At 41.3% G+C, this 18,334-nt stretch overlaps 1 protein-coding gene across 1 annotated transcript in view; it reads right to left on the bottom strand.

The window, feature by feature from the left end:
- The window catches only part of LOC122558116 (astacin-like metalloendopeptidase), a 200,940-nt gene that overhangs the window by 48,148 nt on the left and 134,458 nt on the right, over window positions 1-18,334 (bottom strand). The window contains exons 8-9 of the mRNA XM_043706434.1: window positions 8,417-8,498; window positions 7,037-7,164 (exon numbers count right to left, since the gene is read on the bottom strand). Of these exons, the coding sequence (XP_043562369.1) occupies window positions 7,037-7,164; window positions 8,417-8,498 (210 nt within the window). The remainder of the gene's footprint in view (window positions 1-7,036; window positions 7,165-8,416; window positions 8,499-18,334) is intronic.

Raw genomic sequence — 18,334 nt, 5'->3', positions numbered from 1 at the left:
TGTTGTGGTTCTGTTCGCCGAGCTGGGAATTTGTGTTGCAGACGTTTCGTCCCCTGTCTAGGTGACATCCTCAGTGCTTGGGAGCCTCCTGTGAAGCGCTTCTGTGATGTTTCCTCCAGCAATTGTAGTGGTTTGAATCTGCCGCTTCCGGTTGTCAGTTCCATTCCTAGAGGCATGGCACTCATCCACCGATTCAATCAATAAGCACATCGACCTGGACCCTATATACCGACCACTGCAACGGACAGCTGGAACTGACAACCGAAATTCAAACCACTACAAATGCCGGAGGAAACATCACAGAAGCGCTTCACAGGAGGCTCCCAAGCACTGAGGATGTCGCCTAGACAGGGGACGAAACGTCTGCAACTCAAATTCCCAGCTCGGCGAACAGAACCACAACAGTGAAGAAGGTGCTCTGGGAATGCAGTGAGATATTGATTAACTGGGCCAGGGGCTAAGGAATGGCAGATAGAGTTTAATTTACATAAATGCAAGGAGTTGCATCTTCGTGGGTCAATCCAGGGCAGGATTCACAACCAATGGGAGGGTGCTAAACAGTGTTATAGAACAAAAAGATCTAGGTGGACAGGTTCATAGCTCCTTGAAAGTGGACTCACAGGCTTTTGGCATTCTTGCTTTCATCGGTCAGAGCGCTGAGTGTAGGAATCTTGTTAAGTGTCTTGTTGCAGCTGTACAAAATGTTGGTGTGGTGAGGCCACATTGGAATATTGCAAGACATTTGGTCACCCTACTGTCGTAATGACATTAAATTAGGAAGAGTGCAGAAGAAAATTCCTCAGATGCTATCTGGAGTGCAACGTTTGAGTTATAAGAAGAAGTTGGATACACTGACATTTTTTTCCCTGAAGCATAGGAGGCTGAGGGATGACCTTGTAGCCTATCTGTAAAATCATGACAGGCATTGATAAGGTAGAAAGCCAACAGCTTTTCCCGATGGTAGGGGATTCTAAAACTAGAGGGCGTAGGTTTAAAGTGAGAGAGTAGAGACACAAAAGGGTCCAGAGGGGCAATTTGTTTCACTAAGAGGGTGGTGAATGCTCTTCATCAGGAAGCTTATGCTTGAAACATCAATTCTTCTGCTCCTCAGATGCTGCCTGACCGGCTGTGCTTTCCCAGCACCGTACCCTCGACTCTGATCTCCAGCATCTGCAGTCCACAATTTCTCCTACAAGAACAAGGATGTAGTTTTAAACTTTTCTAAGACACTGGTTCATTCTCAGCTGGAGTACTGTGTACAGTTCTGGGTACCGCATTATTGGAAAGATGTGAATGCAGTGGAGAGAATGGAGAAGGAATTCACAAGAATGGTTCCAGGAATGGCAGACTTCACTTATAAGAACAGACTGAAGAAATTGTGGCTGCTTATCAGTCATGATTAAATGGTGGAGCTGACTCGAGGCTGAATGGAAATCTGATGGAGGTTTCCAAACTCATGAATGAGCTGGTTACAGTAGATAAGGGGGAAACTGTTCCCTCTCATAACAGAAACAAGACAGTACATACTAAAATGATCTGCAAAAGATGCAGGGGTGAAATGAGGAAAGATTTTTCACTCAATGATTGTGGTACAGAATGCACTGCCTAAAAATATGGTGGAGACAGTTAAGGGATTGGATGATTATTTGGATAAAAATAATGTGCAAAGGTGTCGGGAAAACGCAAGAGATTGGCACCAGGCAGTGATGCTTATTTAACGGGTCGATACAGGCTTCCTTGTGTACTGTAACGCTTCTGTAATTCTAAGAGATAGACATGGGGTCTATAGTGTGTGATAAATGTTTGTTCATTTTGTTGCAGGTAGCACAGTAAATTGATACTGCTCGTTATTTCAAATGATCAATGCAGACAAGTAGTATCTCTGCAATACCTATTGCTAATACATTTTGGCAGGGTATCTGAAATTGCCAGAATAACTTGTGCTCAAAGACTATTTGCATCTGGTAAAGGGGATTCATACTGTGGCTGCAAAGTGTTATGAGAAAATGAGCTTTTGGGGGAACAATAGTCCAAGAGTTAGATATTCCTACATTAACGAATGGAATGACTGTTCTGTAAGCCTTTGGAATTTTAAAATCATAAAATGCAGAAGCAGGCCATTCTATTTATCAAGCTTGCTCTGTGATTCCATGAAATCATGGTGGATCTGATAATCCCAACTCCATGCTCCTGCTTTCTCCCCATATCTCTTGAATCCTTTACTGATTAAAAATCTGTCAATGTCAGATTTGAATATATTTCACAATCTTGCCTCCATAGCCCTCTCTGGTAATAATGTTGGGGACCTCAGGATGAGGCAAAATGGACCATTCTTTTGGCACTTCTAGTGGAATATGGATGCACCAAGAAGTCAGTGAGAGCACTGGGTACTGTAAAAACTATGGATTCCCACCACATTCAGCAATAGTACTGAAGACATGAATTCCAGAATTAGCAGGCCCCCTAAACAAGCAGTTCCAGCACAGACACAACATTGCCATCTACTCAATGTGAAAAACTGTCCAGGTATATCCAGTTGCCAGGTATATTCTATCCACAAAAAGCAGCAGGATAAATCCTACACAGCCAATTATTGCCCCATCCGTCTCCCCTCAAACTTCATTAAGTGATGAAAAGGGTTGTCAACAGTGCTATCAACAAGCCCTTTGCTAAGGAATAACCTGCTCACTGAAGCTTAGTTTGAGTTTAGCCAGGGATATCCAGTTCCTGCCGTCATTACAGTTTGGTTCAACATGGCCACAACAGCTGAATTCCTGAGGTGAAGTGAGAGTGAATGCCCTTGACAGCAAGGCAGCCATTGAACAAGTATGGAACATGTCTGAAGTGAATAGGAATCCAGCAGAAATCCCTACACTGTTTGACATTGTACATGAAAGATGTTTGTGGTTGTTAGAATTCAATCTTAATGCAAGGACATTACTTCATTACTGTGTTACTGTCAATCATCCTGTGTGGGCAGGATATAACTGGGCAATTTTCCATATTGTCAGGCACATAACAGTGTTGTAGCTATACTGGAACAGTTTGGCTAAGTGCACAGCTAGTCATGGAGCACAAGTCTTCAAGACAATGCCGGAACATTTTCAGATCCCACAGCCTTTGTAGTAATCCATTCAATAATTTCTTGATACTATGTGGAGAGAATCAAATCAATTGAAGTTATAGAGTCATACAGCACGGAAACGGACCATTTGGTGCAACCAGTCCATGCCGAATATAATTCCAAACTAAACCAATCCCACATGTCTGCTCCTGGTCCATACCCTCCAAACCTTTCTTGTCAGGGACCTCAAGAGGAGGCTGAAATGGATTAGCTACCCATTACTTCTGGCTGAAGTTGGATATTTTAGCCTTATCCCTTTGCACTGATGTGCTGGACTCTCCAATTGAGGATGGAGATATTTGTGAAGCCTTCATTTCCAGTTAGTTAAGATTGTCCTGTGGCAGGGCTGCAGAGCTTAAATCTGATCCTTTGATTGTGGAATCACTTAACCCTGTCCATTGCATGCTCCTTCCACTTTCTGGCATGCAAGCAGTCATGTGTTTGAGGTTCACCAAATTCATACATCATTTTTCGATATGCATGGTGCTGCCCTTGGCATACCCTTCAGCATTCTTCATTTGAACCAGGGTTGATCTACCAGCATTATGGTAATGGTAGAGTTGGGGGAATGCTGGGCCATTGGTTTGCAGATTGTGATTGAATACAATTCTGCTACTGACAATTACCTATAACACCTTATAGATGGCCAGTCTTGAGGTGCTAAATCTGTTCAAAGTCTGTCCCATTTGGCATGACCAACAATATGATGCAAGATATCCACAACGCAAAAATGGGACATCATCTTCATAAGTACTGTGTGACAGTAACCCCGACTGACAGTGTGACAGACGGACACATCTGTAACAGATTCTTTGGTGAGGACAACACCAAGTAGATTTTTTTCTTTATTGCTGGTCTCCTTACCACTTGCTGAAGACTCAATCTGGCAGCAATGTCCTTTTGGACTCAGCAGGCTCAGTGAGTAGTAATGCTACCAAGATTTTCTTGGTGATAGACATGGAAGTTGCCGTAGGAACAATCCCTAGGATAAGACTGCAGTACTGAATAGAATTTAATACAATCGTCAAGGAAAGATCCCATCTCAGAACACACATCTCCCCAAACATCACACCCTCAACAGACTATATCCACCTTCTAACTACAGACTTATATTAATACAGTCCGCACTACTCCAACTATCACAGGTACAGACCACACTTCAGATATATTTAACAGTCTCCTCTGATAACAGGTATCAATGCATAAACATGTAGACAAATATACCTGCCAATGCACTCATTCACAACTGTCACCATTTCTCTTTCAGGACAAAGCAGTCTCAGAAGGAGATACAATGCATCCAGCTTCTTCACATATCACAACTATTCTCCTTTGCTAATTCCTCAAAAATACCCTCACTTTCAAGCTCTATATGGTCCCAACACACACATGGGTCAACAGAAAATTTAGACTTAGATGTTGAGACGATATTTACTATAGCCAAATTTGCAGATGCACAGGTTGGTGGGAAAGCAAACAATGAAGAGTTTGCAAATTGATCCAGACAGTCAATGAGTGGGCAAAAAAGTTGGCAGATATATATAAAATGTGCAAAGATGTGAAGTTATCGATTTTTGCACTGAAGAACAGAAAAGCAAAATATGCTAGCTGTATGGAGTAACAACAAAAATCTGTAAAGTCATATAGATAGGTCAGAACAGGATGAAAATAAGGACCAACACATAATGAATCTTATGGGCTGTAAGAGAAAGGCAGCACCTCTTAAACAGCTGCTGGGTGCTTTGTAATAGCTCATCCTGTAAAGAGGGATACACATACATTGGAACCAGTTCAGAAAAGGCTCCCTAGTCGATCATGGGATGACAAGGTTGTCATATGAGGAAACTTTCAGCAGATTTGGCCTATACTGAACAAAATTTAGAAGAATAAAATGCAATCTTATTGAAGCATAAAAGGATTTTGGAAGTTGTGGGGGTTAACAGAATAAGTGCTGAGATGCTGTCTGCCTTCATAGAGAAATCTAAAATTACAAATCTAGGAGGCATTTTCAGAGAAAAGGGTTGCCCATTTGTCACAGAAGTAAGAAGGAATTTCTTCTTGCAGAAGGTTGCAAAATCTTTGGAATTCTCAATCCAATAGGCTAAGGCAGGTACATCAATGAATATATTCAAGGCTGAAATTTACATTTTTAAACAATAAGGAATTCAAGGGACAGGTAGGCAAGTTGGGTTAAGGTGAAATCAGATCAGCCATATTCGGATTGAATGGAGAAGCAGACTGCAGATGTCTTATATCTTATATTCTCACATATGCTAAAAAAAATCTTTAATTTTATCATTGCAGGCTCAGCAACCCAGTACACTCCTCTCTTCTCATGCCCAAACCCCCATTCCACTTTATCCTCTGCACTCTGGAAAACAAGTAGAAAAAGAAATGCAACTACTTTCTGTCCTGGAGGAAGAGGACAAAATGAAGATATAAGACAAAATGAAGGACAGTTTGTTAATTACAATACTGTCATAGGCATCAGATCAGACATTGACATCCAGTGTAACCTAATGGCTATGCAATAGAAGGATCCTCAACGTAGCACACAGTGGGTATTAGCCAGTGGTTATACAGATGGAATTCTACAGGTGATACAATCATATATTAGTTCAGCCTTAGAGGAGTCAGATGATGAAATACCAACACACAAGATAATGGTTGAAATTTGGAAGCAATTTCCCAGTAAAAAAACTGATATGACTAGGTGAACAGATGCTTAAACAAACCTGGAATGCAAAAGAGTTGAGTTCATGGGAATACCTGACAGGATCTTGGGCAAAGCCTGAATCTTCAGCTGCAAGTTTCAGGGTCAGAGAAACAGTGTGAGCTTTGAATAATGGTTTACTATTTCATGTGGGACATTTCCACTCCAACTCATCGTATAATTTTGTTTGTCTGCCAATGTAACATGCCCTGGACTGCATAATATCAAGATTGTTGCTACGTTTTTCATTGGGCAGGAGCAAGGTCACAGTAGTCTTCCACTGCCAATTGAATGAGACTTACAGAATTCTGCCCTAGAAAGTACTCTCTGTATCTCTGTTGCTCACTGGCATTATGACATTTCCAATTAATAACAATACTTATTTCTTATTCTATTTGTCTTGTAACTCCAGAATTTTTTTCATAGAAGTGAGCATCCCTAACATTTACTGTCTATTCTTAAGGTCCTTCAAGGAGATGGTGAGCAGCCTTCTTGAACTGCTGAAGTCCATGTGGTGTGGGTACGCTTACAATGGTGTTAAGGAGTGTGTTCTAAGATTTTGACTCAGCGATACATAAGGAACAATGATTTAAGCCCTAATTAGGATGCTGTCAGATTTGGAGAGGACCTTTCATCTTCCGATCTTGCTCTTCTAGGTGGTAAAGGTCACATATTTGGAAGGTGCTGTCATGACTTCTTTTTCCAGGAAATATTTTTTAACAATCCTGATTCAGCTACGGTTACAGTTCAGTTGCTGTAATAATACCAAGATTTTTCTAATTAATTAATGGCTTTAATTCAGTAATTCTATATTTTTATGCATGTATATGATATAAGTAGTTTAGATTCTGTTTGTTTCAAAATGTTTCCTTTCCTTGGTTCTATTAATTTATATTTTCTTTTATTCTATCTTGTCCTGTTTAAACTTTCCTACCATTTATTATCTCACATCACTCTTGATGGTTCCTAGAAAGATAAACAAAGTCTCTGAACCACAATACCTTCTCTCAATAGCTGCCTGAAATTGGGACTTTCCTGCATAGATTATTGTGGCGAGTAAATTTTTGTTTAATGTTCTGGCTCAAAATCATGTTGCAACATCGATAATTTTTGTCACTTTTAGTTTATGACACAAGATTACAGTCACCATAGATGTACAACAATATATTTTGGAAAAATACATTTGTATTTAAACTTACGGCATTGATACAACTTGATTATCTTTAAAACATCTAATTCAGAGAAACCCATATATTGTCCAATCTCCACATTTGGATCTGGTTTTGGCACAATGGTGGGTAAATCGAGACTTTTGGAAAAAACATACCTAAATCAAGAAATATAAATGTTAGTACCTTTGTTTGATTGGAACGTTAAGTGTTTTCTATATAAAAAAAATGCTAACAACATACACTTGATAATGCAACTAACACAGTATGTAGCAGGATGGAAGCTCTCTGTGCATACTACATGCCAACAGTACTACAACCGCTCACTATAATGCATGGTCAGCTCATTTGTGTAGTTTTGCAGTGCATTGCAGTGTAATGTACTAAGCATTCATTTTCCAAAAACTCATAAAAGTCTGCTTGATGTACTTAAAACTGTTTTGCTACTAAAAGGCAAAATTCAATGTCCTTTGGGTTGCTGCTGGCCAAAAACTGAACTGGACCAGTCACATAAAGGTTTATAAAATCATGAGGGTCATGGATAGGATAAATAGATAAGGTCGTTTCCCTGGGCTGGGGGAATCCAGAATGACAGGGCATAGGTTTAGGGTGAGAGGGGAAAGATATAAAAGGTACCTAAGGGGCAACGTTTTCACACAGAGGTACGTGTATGGAATGAGCTGCTAGAGGAAGTGGTGGAGGCTGGTACAATTACAGCATTTAAAGAGCACCTGGATGGTTATATGAATAGGAAGGCTTTAGAGGGATACGGGCCAAATGATCTGTTTCCGTGTTGTTCATCTCTACGACTCTATGAGTCTATGTACAGTAAAATTACAATAAGTCAAATTGCAGGCAGACCACCCTTGAACTCTTGTTAAGTGGAGCCTCAAACAGGCCAAGGAGACATGTCTATTTACATCAGCAGGTCTGACAGCATCTGTGAGGAGAAATCAGAGTTAATGTTTCTGGTCCGGTGACCCTTACTTCGAACTGATGGTAGTTAGGAAAATGTTGATTTATATGCAGAAGCTAGTGTGGGGCAAGGGGGTAAGGAGTACACAATAGGTGGGGATAGAGCCCAAAGAGAGAGAGAAGGACAGTTGGAAAGACAAAGGAGTTGTTAAAGGTCTGGCTAGGAGGGTGAATGGCTGTTAATAGAAACAGTGATTGAGTGAATCGAGCCAAATGAAGAATGGGAATCTGTGATACTGGGGACTTCAAAAAATCATCCTTTCTCACCAACAATGTATTTTCATTCACATATTAGTTGAATATCCTTTTCAAGCATTACCAAAGTTACACAACATTACCACAGTGCTAATGAATAGCTGAGGTGCATTTTAATGAATTTCTTTAAGGTCACTTCCTTTATTTTCATAATGAAATATAAAGAAAATCAGTACTTACCTTCCATAATGCATAACTGAAACATAATCATAAGCTGTAACCAAGTTATTGGATTTCTGTATTTTAAAGTTATTCTCTGCTTCTGTAAAAACATCAATTAAAACCAACATTCTAATTTGCACTAGCTTGTTACATAACGTTAGATATCACCACATAACGTCGTTTTAGACAAAATATGTTTTGTAGACATTTCACCGTAAGTTACAATTTAAAATGAAATATATATATGGATATATTGTTTGATTTATAACATAACATAAACCGACCCAACTAACAGACAGCGCAGGGATAATGGTATTCACTTTCATTGGAAAGAAATTACTCTCCCTGTCTCACCAGTTTATGTGTTAAGTCTCAATTAGACACTACTGCTATTGTAAATAAATTGGAGTTTTTTTGGAGTGGGGGAAGATGTCAGCTAGTCCAGTTAGCTAGATAACTACAGCAATACAAAGCCAAAGGCATAGTTCAATTCTGTGGCTGTGGAAATTCATGGAGGCCTGCCTCCTTAACTTATTCCACATTTGAGGAGTGGTTACTCTCATGCTATGTGTAATCAATTAGATTAGAATTCTTACAGTATGGAAACAGGACCTTCGGCCCAACAAGTCCACCGACCCGCAACCCACCCAGACCCATTCCCCTACATTTACCCCATCACCTAACACTACAGGCAATTTGGCATGGCCAATTCACCTGACCTGCACATTTTTGGATTGTGGGAGGAAACCGGAGCACCCGGAGGAAACCCACACAGACACAGGGAGAATGTGCAAACTCCACACAGAGAGTCGCTTGAGGCGGGAATTGAACCCGGATCTCTAGCGCTGTGAGGCAGCAGTGCTAACCACTGTGCCACTGTGCCGCCCATAAACAAAACAGAAACCTGTTTCTCCTTAATGGAGAGTGATGCCTACTGTCCTTTGTAGGCTATGACTCCATACTATCATAAATATAGTATGTAATGATACCCATTAAGGTTACTACTGGACAAGTCAAAGCCCAGAATTGAGAACCAAAACAAAAACAGAAATTACTGGAAAAACTCAGCAGTTCTGGCAGCATCTGTGGAGAGTTACTGTTCCAGTTACCCTTCTTCAGAACTGATGGTAGCTAGGAAAAGATTAATATTTATATTGAAGATGGAGTGGGGGAGAGAAGTGTTAGGTGGAGATAGAGCCAATATAGAGGGTGAAACAGTTTGACAGACAAAAAAGAATTTAAAAGGTCAGCCTGGGAATGAATACCTGCAAATCGGGACACTTCGTAGCTGATAATGGGTTGTGTATGATAGCAGCCGATGTTATGACAAAGGCCTGGTTTGTAGGGGTTGGGGTAAAGACATGGCCTCAAGCCCTAAAATTGCTGAACTTGATATTAAGTCCAACAGTGTTCCCAAGCAGAAAATGAGGTGTTGTTTTTCCAGCTTGCACTGAGCTCCACTGCAGCATTGCAGCAAACCTGAGACAGAGATGTTGGCCACGGGACATTGAAGTGACAGGCAACTGGAAGCTCAGGGCCTTTTTTTTTGCAGACAGAATAGAGGTGCTCTGTCTGCTCATTTCTCCAATAGAGAAAAATGTAAACTTGGAAGATGTCTTTGGGACCTTGGATGGTGAGGAGGGAGGAAGTAAATGGGCAGGTATTATTCCTTCTGCAAATACGGGGAAGATGCCGTGAGGCTATGGGGATGTGTTGGAAGTGAAGGAGGGCATCCTGGAGGGAACGGTCCTGTGGAAGGCTGAGAAAGGAGGGAAGGGGAATATGTGTTTGGTGGTGGCATCCGCTGTAGATTGTGGAATTGGCAGTTAATGATCCTATGGATGTGGTTGCTAGTGGCATGGTAGGTGAGGACAAGAAGACCCTATCACTGCTGTGGGAAGGAGTAGAGGGAGTGAGAGCCAAAGTGCGGGAGATGGATTGGACCTGGCTGAGGGCCCTGTCAACTACAATGCTGGGGAATTCTTGGTTGAGGAAAATGTTGACATTTTAGAAGTCCCCTTGTCAAACTTGACATCATCAGAACAGATGCACCAGAGACAGAGGAACTTGGAGAATGGAATAGAATCTTTACAGGAAACAGGGTGTGGATTTGTAATCAAGGTAAGTGTGGGAGTCAGTGGGCCCGTAGTGGATATTGGTTGCCAGTCTATCCCAGAAACTGAAATAGATGTTGAGAAGAGAAGGGAGGAGTCAGAGGTGAATCATGTGAAGGTGAGAGGGGTAGAAATTGGAAGTGAAATTGATAAACTTTTCCAGGATGATGGAAAGAAGCAGTGCTGATGACATTGACGATATACTGGAGAAAGAGTGGGGGTCAAAATAGGACTGGAACAAGAAATGTTCCAAGTTTCCTACACAGAGACAGGCATAACTGGGGCCCAAGCAGGTAGCCATGACCACACTATTGACCTGAAAGAAGTGGGAGGAGTTAAAACAGAATTTGTTCAGAGTGAGGATGAGCTCAGCCAGGCAGAGGAGGATGGTAGTGGATGGGGACAGTTCAAGCCTTTTTTCCACAAAAAGACTGAGACAGCCTGGACACCATCCTAATTGGGGATGAACGTATAAAAGGACTGCATGTCCAAGGTGATCAGGAGGCAGCTGCAGCCCGAAAACTGGAAATACTGAAACTAATATAAAGCATCAGAGGAATCGGGGATGAAAATGGGAAGGGGCGGACAACATGAGAAAAAAAAAAATTGAGTTAAGGTAGGAAGAGATTAGTTGTGTGGGGCAGGCTGTGTACATGGGGTCCTTTAACTTCTTCAGTAGTTGTTTTAGTATGATAGTAAGTTTGTGGGCTACCATGATGCCTAGGGGCCACAACACACTACAGCACCCTGGAACTACGAGAAGCCGAGGAGAAACACCTATACAACATATTCAGGAACAATGGTTACCCAATAAGCGCAGTGCACTGATGTCTACACAACAGACCAAAACAGGAAGACACAACGCATCTGGAGACTCTTTGCTTCCAGAACACTTACACTGAAGTCTTAGGCTTTCTCAGACTTTGAAAAATCTGCAGAATATTGGACAAACATTCATGGACTGCAAGTTCCACAAACTACACTGTTTTATTGAGATAACTTAAACCCGTAATAGCTCTGAACAATTTCCTTTGCATGATAAATTGTACTTATATTGGACCCCAGCCAGGTCTCCTTCAATCCGAACCCAAAGTTTACAATCATGGGTCCAGAAAGACTAGTCAATTTTTAAATGCTTTCATAAAGATAAACCAATACTCATACATACTCTCAAAATGATATTAATATTTATATAAAAATCACACACCTTTCATCGCAAGAGGGACATTAAATCAAACTTTGCCAAATCTCACATAGAAAGGTATCATTGGACATAGCGTGGGAAGAAGCAGGGAAATGAAAAAAGAGATATTGTGTGGAAACTTATGGGGTGGGTTCTGAGTGACATGGGCTATGACAAGATTCATGACATAATTGGATGAAAAATCTGGCAAAGCCTATTTCAGGAGCATGTCACTCCATTTAGTGAACTGCTCACTAAATTTCTACATGCATTGTACAGGCTGCTCCAAATGACGCCAGTAAAACATGACAGGATCTACTTTGAAATGAAGACAAGCCAATTTTAATAAGACAAAGTTTACTGAGAAGTACCAAACCTAGAGGTTTAATTTAGGCTTTTTATGCATTTATTTACCTACCAGAACAACTCTAATGAATTTGGTGCCTCATCTGGAGGACAAAGAAACAATCCCCACATAAGTTGCTTTCCCTGCGAAAAGGCAGCTTTTATATCAAATAATCAATACTCCCATGCTTTATTGTTCACAAAACAAAAAAAGCTTAAAAGTTGCTGCGGCCTTCTTTGAATTTACCCTTTGAGCCTGACTTTGCAGTCTTTCTTCAAAACCTCATGTCATTAGCCTTACTTTCGCCTGATAAGTTCAATCAAGAGACACCTTGCCCCATACTTGGCTCCTCTTGGTGCACCTCAAATTCTCTATAGCTCCCTTGTTGTTTGGCATCTTTTATGAACCTGCCTTGCAGTTTGTTCATGGCCAAAATCTGCCTGGTCACATGAACTTTTGGTATATTCCTGGATTATATTATATTTCTTGCCCTTGTTAAACAAACAAATCTATCTTGCCTTCCATCTCCTTTTGGACTATGACCTCCCTTCCCTATTAACAGGATTTCTTTCTGTACTTCAAGATCAACTTCTTGGGACATGTGTACTCCCGAACTGTTCGAGTTTACACTACTTTTCTTGCCTTTCATCTTTGCACTTCGTGGTCCTGTTCCATGGCATGAACCACCTGCCCCTCATCCAGCTTTTACATTTTCCAGTGGCCTTCCCTATTTCACTTCAAATAATCACATTTCTCTATTGAGTGGTTGTTTCTGGTAAGTATTTGGCTTTGGTATCCATTTTTGTCAGTTGTCCTTTGGAAGTAATGGACTCATACTGACCATCCGAACTGACCTATCCATTAGCAGGCACTGCTAATTGTGGCAGTTTGATCCACCATTTCTCATGCAATGTTTACGTATGAGAAGTACTTGGTTCTTCACTATTTTCTATAGCTCCTTCAGAATCTGTACATTTGGAATCCATACTAAGCAATCTCGACAAGTCTATTTCACAGCTATTCTATTATTATTCTTCTCTCTTTACCAAAAACCTTTCATTTTTAAATCTGTCTCTTATACTAAACCATATCTTGCAGACTGAAAGTAGTTTCCAATTGGCCTTACCTTATATCTTAAGGCTCACTGAATTCTTTCTGATACTTAGGTTTTAATGGAAATCTTTCTGCTTACATAGAGCTTATTCAAATTTTCTGAAAGAAGGTAGAACCAATTGCAGCCCCTTCCAAAACTTGGTGCTAGTCACTTATCCCTGATGGAACTTTATGATTTCTACAAAAACTAATACAAATGATATTTTCCCAGCACCTGCAACAAATTCTAAGCATGCATAGCCAATGCTAGCACAAAGCACAATTTACAATTTGACTGAACTATCAAGATTTTATGAACCATTTCATCTTTTTCTGCATGTTTTACATGGCCCATTGCAAAAAGAGCTTCTGCTGCCTTACCTATAACAATTATTTTAACTACTAAAACTATGTACTAATTCACGCACACATCTCAAAATTCATTATTAACAGCCTTTCCCCCATTATCAATGAGGTATTTTGCAAGTAGTCCAAGTCCAGTTCCCAATCACAGTTCCATTAGCTTATCCACAATTATATTTTTAACTTTAGTATGTATTATCCCCAAACCCCAGAACATTGAGCTTCCAATCCTGTCTCTCCCTCAGCCACGATTCTCTAATAGTTATGATGTCCCAGTCTCATGTTTCCATACATGTCCTGAATTCATCTGCCTTACCTCTAAAACCCCTTGTATTGATATAAATGCAGTTTAAATTTTTAGTTACCTCTGACTTGCTCTTGCCTGACTTTTCTAAGTATCTTGCTCTAACTTCAGAACCACCTCACCTGTCTCTGCATTCTCACTTGAACTTATCGCTCCCTTCCTCCCCCAATTAGATCAGATTCCCTACAGTATGGAAACAGGCCCTTCTGCCCGACAATTCCGCACCGAGCCCCCCGAAGAGTAACCCACCCAGACCCATTCCCCTACATTTACCCCTGACTAATGTACCTAACACTAAGCGAATTTAGCATGACCAATTCACCTGATCTGCACATCTCTGGATTGTGGGAAGAAACTGGAGCACCCAGAGGAAACCCATGCAGACACGGGGTGAATGTGCAAACTCTACATAGACAATTGGGAGGCCGATTCCGAGGCTTGACTCAAACCCGGGACCCTGGCGCTGTGAGGCAGTAGTGCTAACCATTGAGCCATCGTGCTGCCCTGAGGCTCCCAAATAGAACTAGCATATCTTGCACCTGGACATTAGTCCTCCTCCAGTTCAAGTGAAACCAATCCTTTTTGAACAGGTCTCTCTGCCCCAGAGGAAATTACAATGATCCAAAATCTGAATCACTGACCCTGCACCAGCTCCTCAGCCACTTATCTGCCCTATCTTCCTGCTCCTACCCTCACGAGCACGCGGATCTCAAATATTTGCTCTTTTCTTGAAAGCATCTATATATCATTGAAACTGTGAACTGGACAATTCTTTAACTATCATTCAGTTTTACCAGAACCAACCAGACTGTTTAATGAGGTTTAGTAAAGGATAAAGCAGCCTCCTGGATATCTATGTCACTGACTGATGTGAAACTACTAAAGAGCCTCTGCAGGAGTGTGCCATTTGAGTGCCCACTCAAAAAGTATATTGAGTGTAACAGAACAGGTGAGGAAAGGACCCATATCAGGCAGTTAGAGACAGAGCTAGATTCCTTGGAGCTGACTGGAATTCATTCTTGCTCTATTTCAGAGAAATAATGTCACCTGTTTGATGAGAATCTGTGATATGGTTAGGTTCCTTCCTATTCTTAAAATTTAGCCTAGTTCATTTTGACAACAGTTCATAAATTGATAGTAGAGTTAATAAAATATATAAAAGACAACACAAGTATGTGAACATGATTAAAATTTATTAACGATGGCAGTTTAGGTGATGCGTCTCTGCAATTGTCCAATAGGTTTGAGGATGGCCAGCGTGAGGATAGGGCTGATCAGGGATAGTGGAGGGAACTTGTGCCTGGAGTCGGAGGAGGGAGAGGAGGTCCTTAATGAATACTTTGCTTCAGTATTCATTACTGAGAGGGACCTTAATATTTGTGAGGAGAGCGTGAAACAGATTGATAGCTCAACAGGTTGATGCTAAGAAGGAGAATGTGCTGAAATTTTTGAAAACGTAAGGATAGATAAGTTTCCTGAGCCAGTTGGGATATTCCCAAGGTTATTACAGGAAGCGACGGAAGAGATTGCTGCACATTTGGTGACGATCTTTGCATCCTCACTGTCCACTGGAGTAGTGCCAGATGATTGAAGGGTGGCAAATGTTATTCCCTTGTTCAAAAAAGGGAATAGGGATAATCCTGGGAACTATAGGCCAATCAGTCTTACGTTTGTAGTGGGCAAATTATTGGAGACGATTTTGAAAGATTTAGCATAGCTCGATTAGAGGTAGTCAGCATGGCTTTGTGTGGGGCAGGTCATGCCTCACAAACCTTTTTGAATTCTTTGAGAATGTGGCAAAACACATTGATGAAAGTAGAGCAGTAGATGTGGTGCACATGGATTCTAGCAAGGCATTTGATAAGGTTCCCCATAGTAGGCTCATTCAGAAAGTAAGGAGGCATGGGATACAGAGAAATCCGGCTGTCTGTATACTGAATTGGCAGACACATAGAAGACAAAGGATGGTAGTAGATGGAAAGTATTCAGCCAGGAGCTTGGTGAGCAGTGGTGTTCCGCAAGGATCGGTTCTGGGACCTCTGCTCTTTGTGATTAGTTTAAATAACTTGGATGAGAAAGTGGAAGGGTGGATTAGTAAGTTTGCCAATGACGCAAAGGTTGGTGGAGTGGTAAATAGTATGGAGGGCTGTTGTAGATTGAAATGGGACATTGATAGGATGCAGAACTGGGCTAGTAACTGGTAAACAGAGTTCAACCCAGACAAGTGTGAAGTGATTCATTTTGAAAGGTTGAATTTGAATGCAAAGTACAGGGTTTAATGCAGAATTCGTGACAGTGTGGAGGAACAGAGGGATCTTGGGGTCTATGTCCATAGATTCCTCAAAGTTGCCGCCCAAGTTGATAGAGTCCAAGGCATATTGGGGTGGGGGGGCCACGGTGTTGAGTTAATGAGGCACGAGGTTACACTGCAGCTCTACAGAGCCTTGGTTAGACCACACTTGGAATATTGTGTTCGGTTCTAGTCACCTCATTATAGGAAGGCTGTGGAAGCTTTACAGAGGGTGCAGAAGAGATTTACCAGGATGCTGCCTGGACTGGAGGGCATATCTTTTGAAGATTGAGGGAGCTAGGACTTTTCTCATTGTAGTGAAGAAGGATGAGAGGTGACTCAATACAGGCGTACAAAATAATGAGAGGCATAGATAGAATGTATAATCAGAGACTATTTCACAGGTCTATCATGAGGGCGCATAATTTTAAGGTGATTGGAGGAGATGTGGTGGTTGTATGGAATGCACTGCCAGTAGTGGTATTCGAGTAAGATACATTAGGGACATTTGAGCGATTCTTGGATAGGCACACAGAAGACAGTATAATGAAGGGTATTAGATTAGATTACTTACAGTGTGGAAACAGGCCCTTCAGCCCAACAAGTCCACACCGACACACAACCCACCCAGACCCATTCCTCTACATTTACCCCTTCACCTAACACTACAAGCAATTTAGCATGGCCAATTCACCTAGTCAGTTGCCTGAGGCAGGAATTGAACCCAGGTCTCTGGAACTGTGAGGCAGCAGTGCTAACCACTGTGCCACCGAGCCACCCACGGTATGTGGGTTAGTTTGATCTTAGAGTAGGATAAAAGGTTGGCACAACATCAAAGGACTCTGACACTATTTTCAAAGGGGGAGTCCAGTTGGTGTCAGGATTCATGACATCTACTCAGGATCACTCACTATATTACCAAATAGGCCTTTCTCACTGCATAATACCCAGTCTAAGATGGCCTGTTCTCTGGTAGGATTCTCAACATATTGGTCCAGGAAACTATCCCATACACACTCTAGGTATTCCTCCTCTACAAGATTGAGACTAATCTGATTTGCAAAAATCTATATGCAGATTAAATTCACCTATAATTACGGATGTCCTTTTACCGCAAGCATTTCTGATTTCCTGTATAATATCATTTCCAACATCACCACTACAGTTTAATGGTCCATGTAGCGCCCCTACTGTTTTTTATCCTTTGGTACTCCTCAATTCTCTCCACAAAGATTCTACACTGTTTGAACGAATACCTTGTCTCAATATTGTTTATATTCTATATAACCAGTAATGGAATTCCATTGCCTTTGCCCTTTTGTTTGTCCTTCCTAAATAATGAATCTCTGGAAATTCAGTTTCCATCCTTGGTCACATTGCAATCACATCTCTGTATTCCCAACTCTATTATACCCATTTAGATCTATTTGCCTGATGAATTCGCCCACTTTATTTCAATTGCTCCATACATTCAGAAACCAAGCTTTAAGGCTTGACTTTTTAATGTTCCTTGTTCCATTCCTACTACTTTTTATTTTACTGTAACCTTATTTGATTCTGGTCTTTGACTCCTCTGCTGATCATTTCTTTAATGCCCCTTTCTGTCTTTTGTTCTTTGTCCTTGATTTCTCTTCCTTTGACTTCTCGCATAGGTTCCCAACACCTTGTCAATTTAGTTTATAGTCTCCCCAAGCATTCTGGCAAATACTCTCCTAGGGTAGCAATCCCATTTCACACAGGTATAACCCCCATCCAGTTTGCACTGATTCCACACCCCCCCCCCCCAAAACCGGTTCCAATGTCCCAGAAACTGTCTCCAAACCATAACAGACTTCCAAACCATAACCAGATGGATCCAACCCCCCACGCTTCCATGGATCACCAAAAATACACAAACATCCCCACCACCCCCCCGGGGTGTTGGATCCATCTGGTTATGGTTTGGAAGTCTGTCATGTTTAATTCTCCTGATTTTTTAAGTGCTGTTAAAAAGGATGGGAGTCTGTTTAATAGCTAGGTCAATCGCCACCTGCTGGTAAGTGTCAGTATCTGCTAGTAGAACATTTGCCTTTTTAAAATAGATTAGATTAGATTAGCTTCGCTACAGTGTGGAAACAGGCCCTTCAGCCCAACCAGTCCACACCAACCCCCCCGAAGAGTAATCCACCCAGACCCATTTCATTCTGACTAATACACCTAGCGCTATGGCCAATCCACCTGACCTGCACATCTCTGGACTGTGGG

Source organism: Chiloscyllium plagiosum, chromosome 16 (genome assembly GCF_004010195.1).
Source record: "Chiloscyllium plagiosum isolate BGI_BamShark_2017 chromosome 16, ASM401019v2, whole genome shotgun sequence".
Lineage (NCBI taxonomy): Eukaryota > Metazoa > Chordata > Chondrichthyes > Orectolobiformes > Hemiscylliidae > Chiloscyllium > Chiloscyllium plagiosum.
This window is presented reverse-complemented; position numbering and strand designations above follow the sequence as displayed.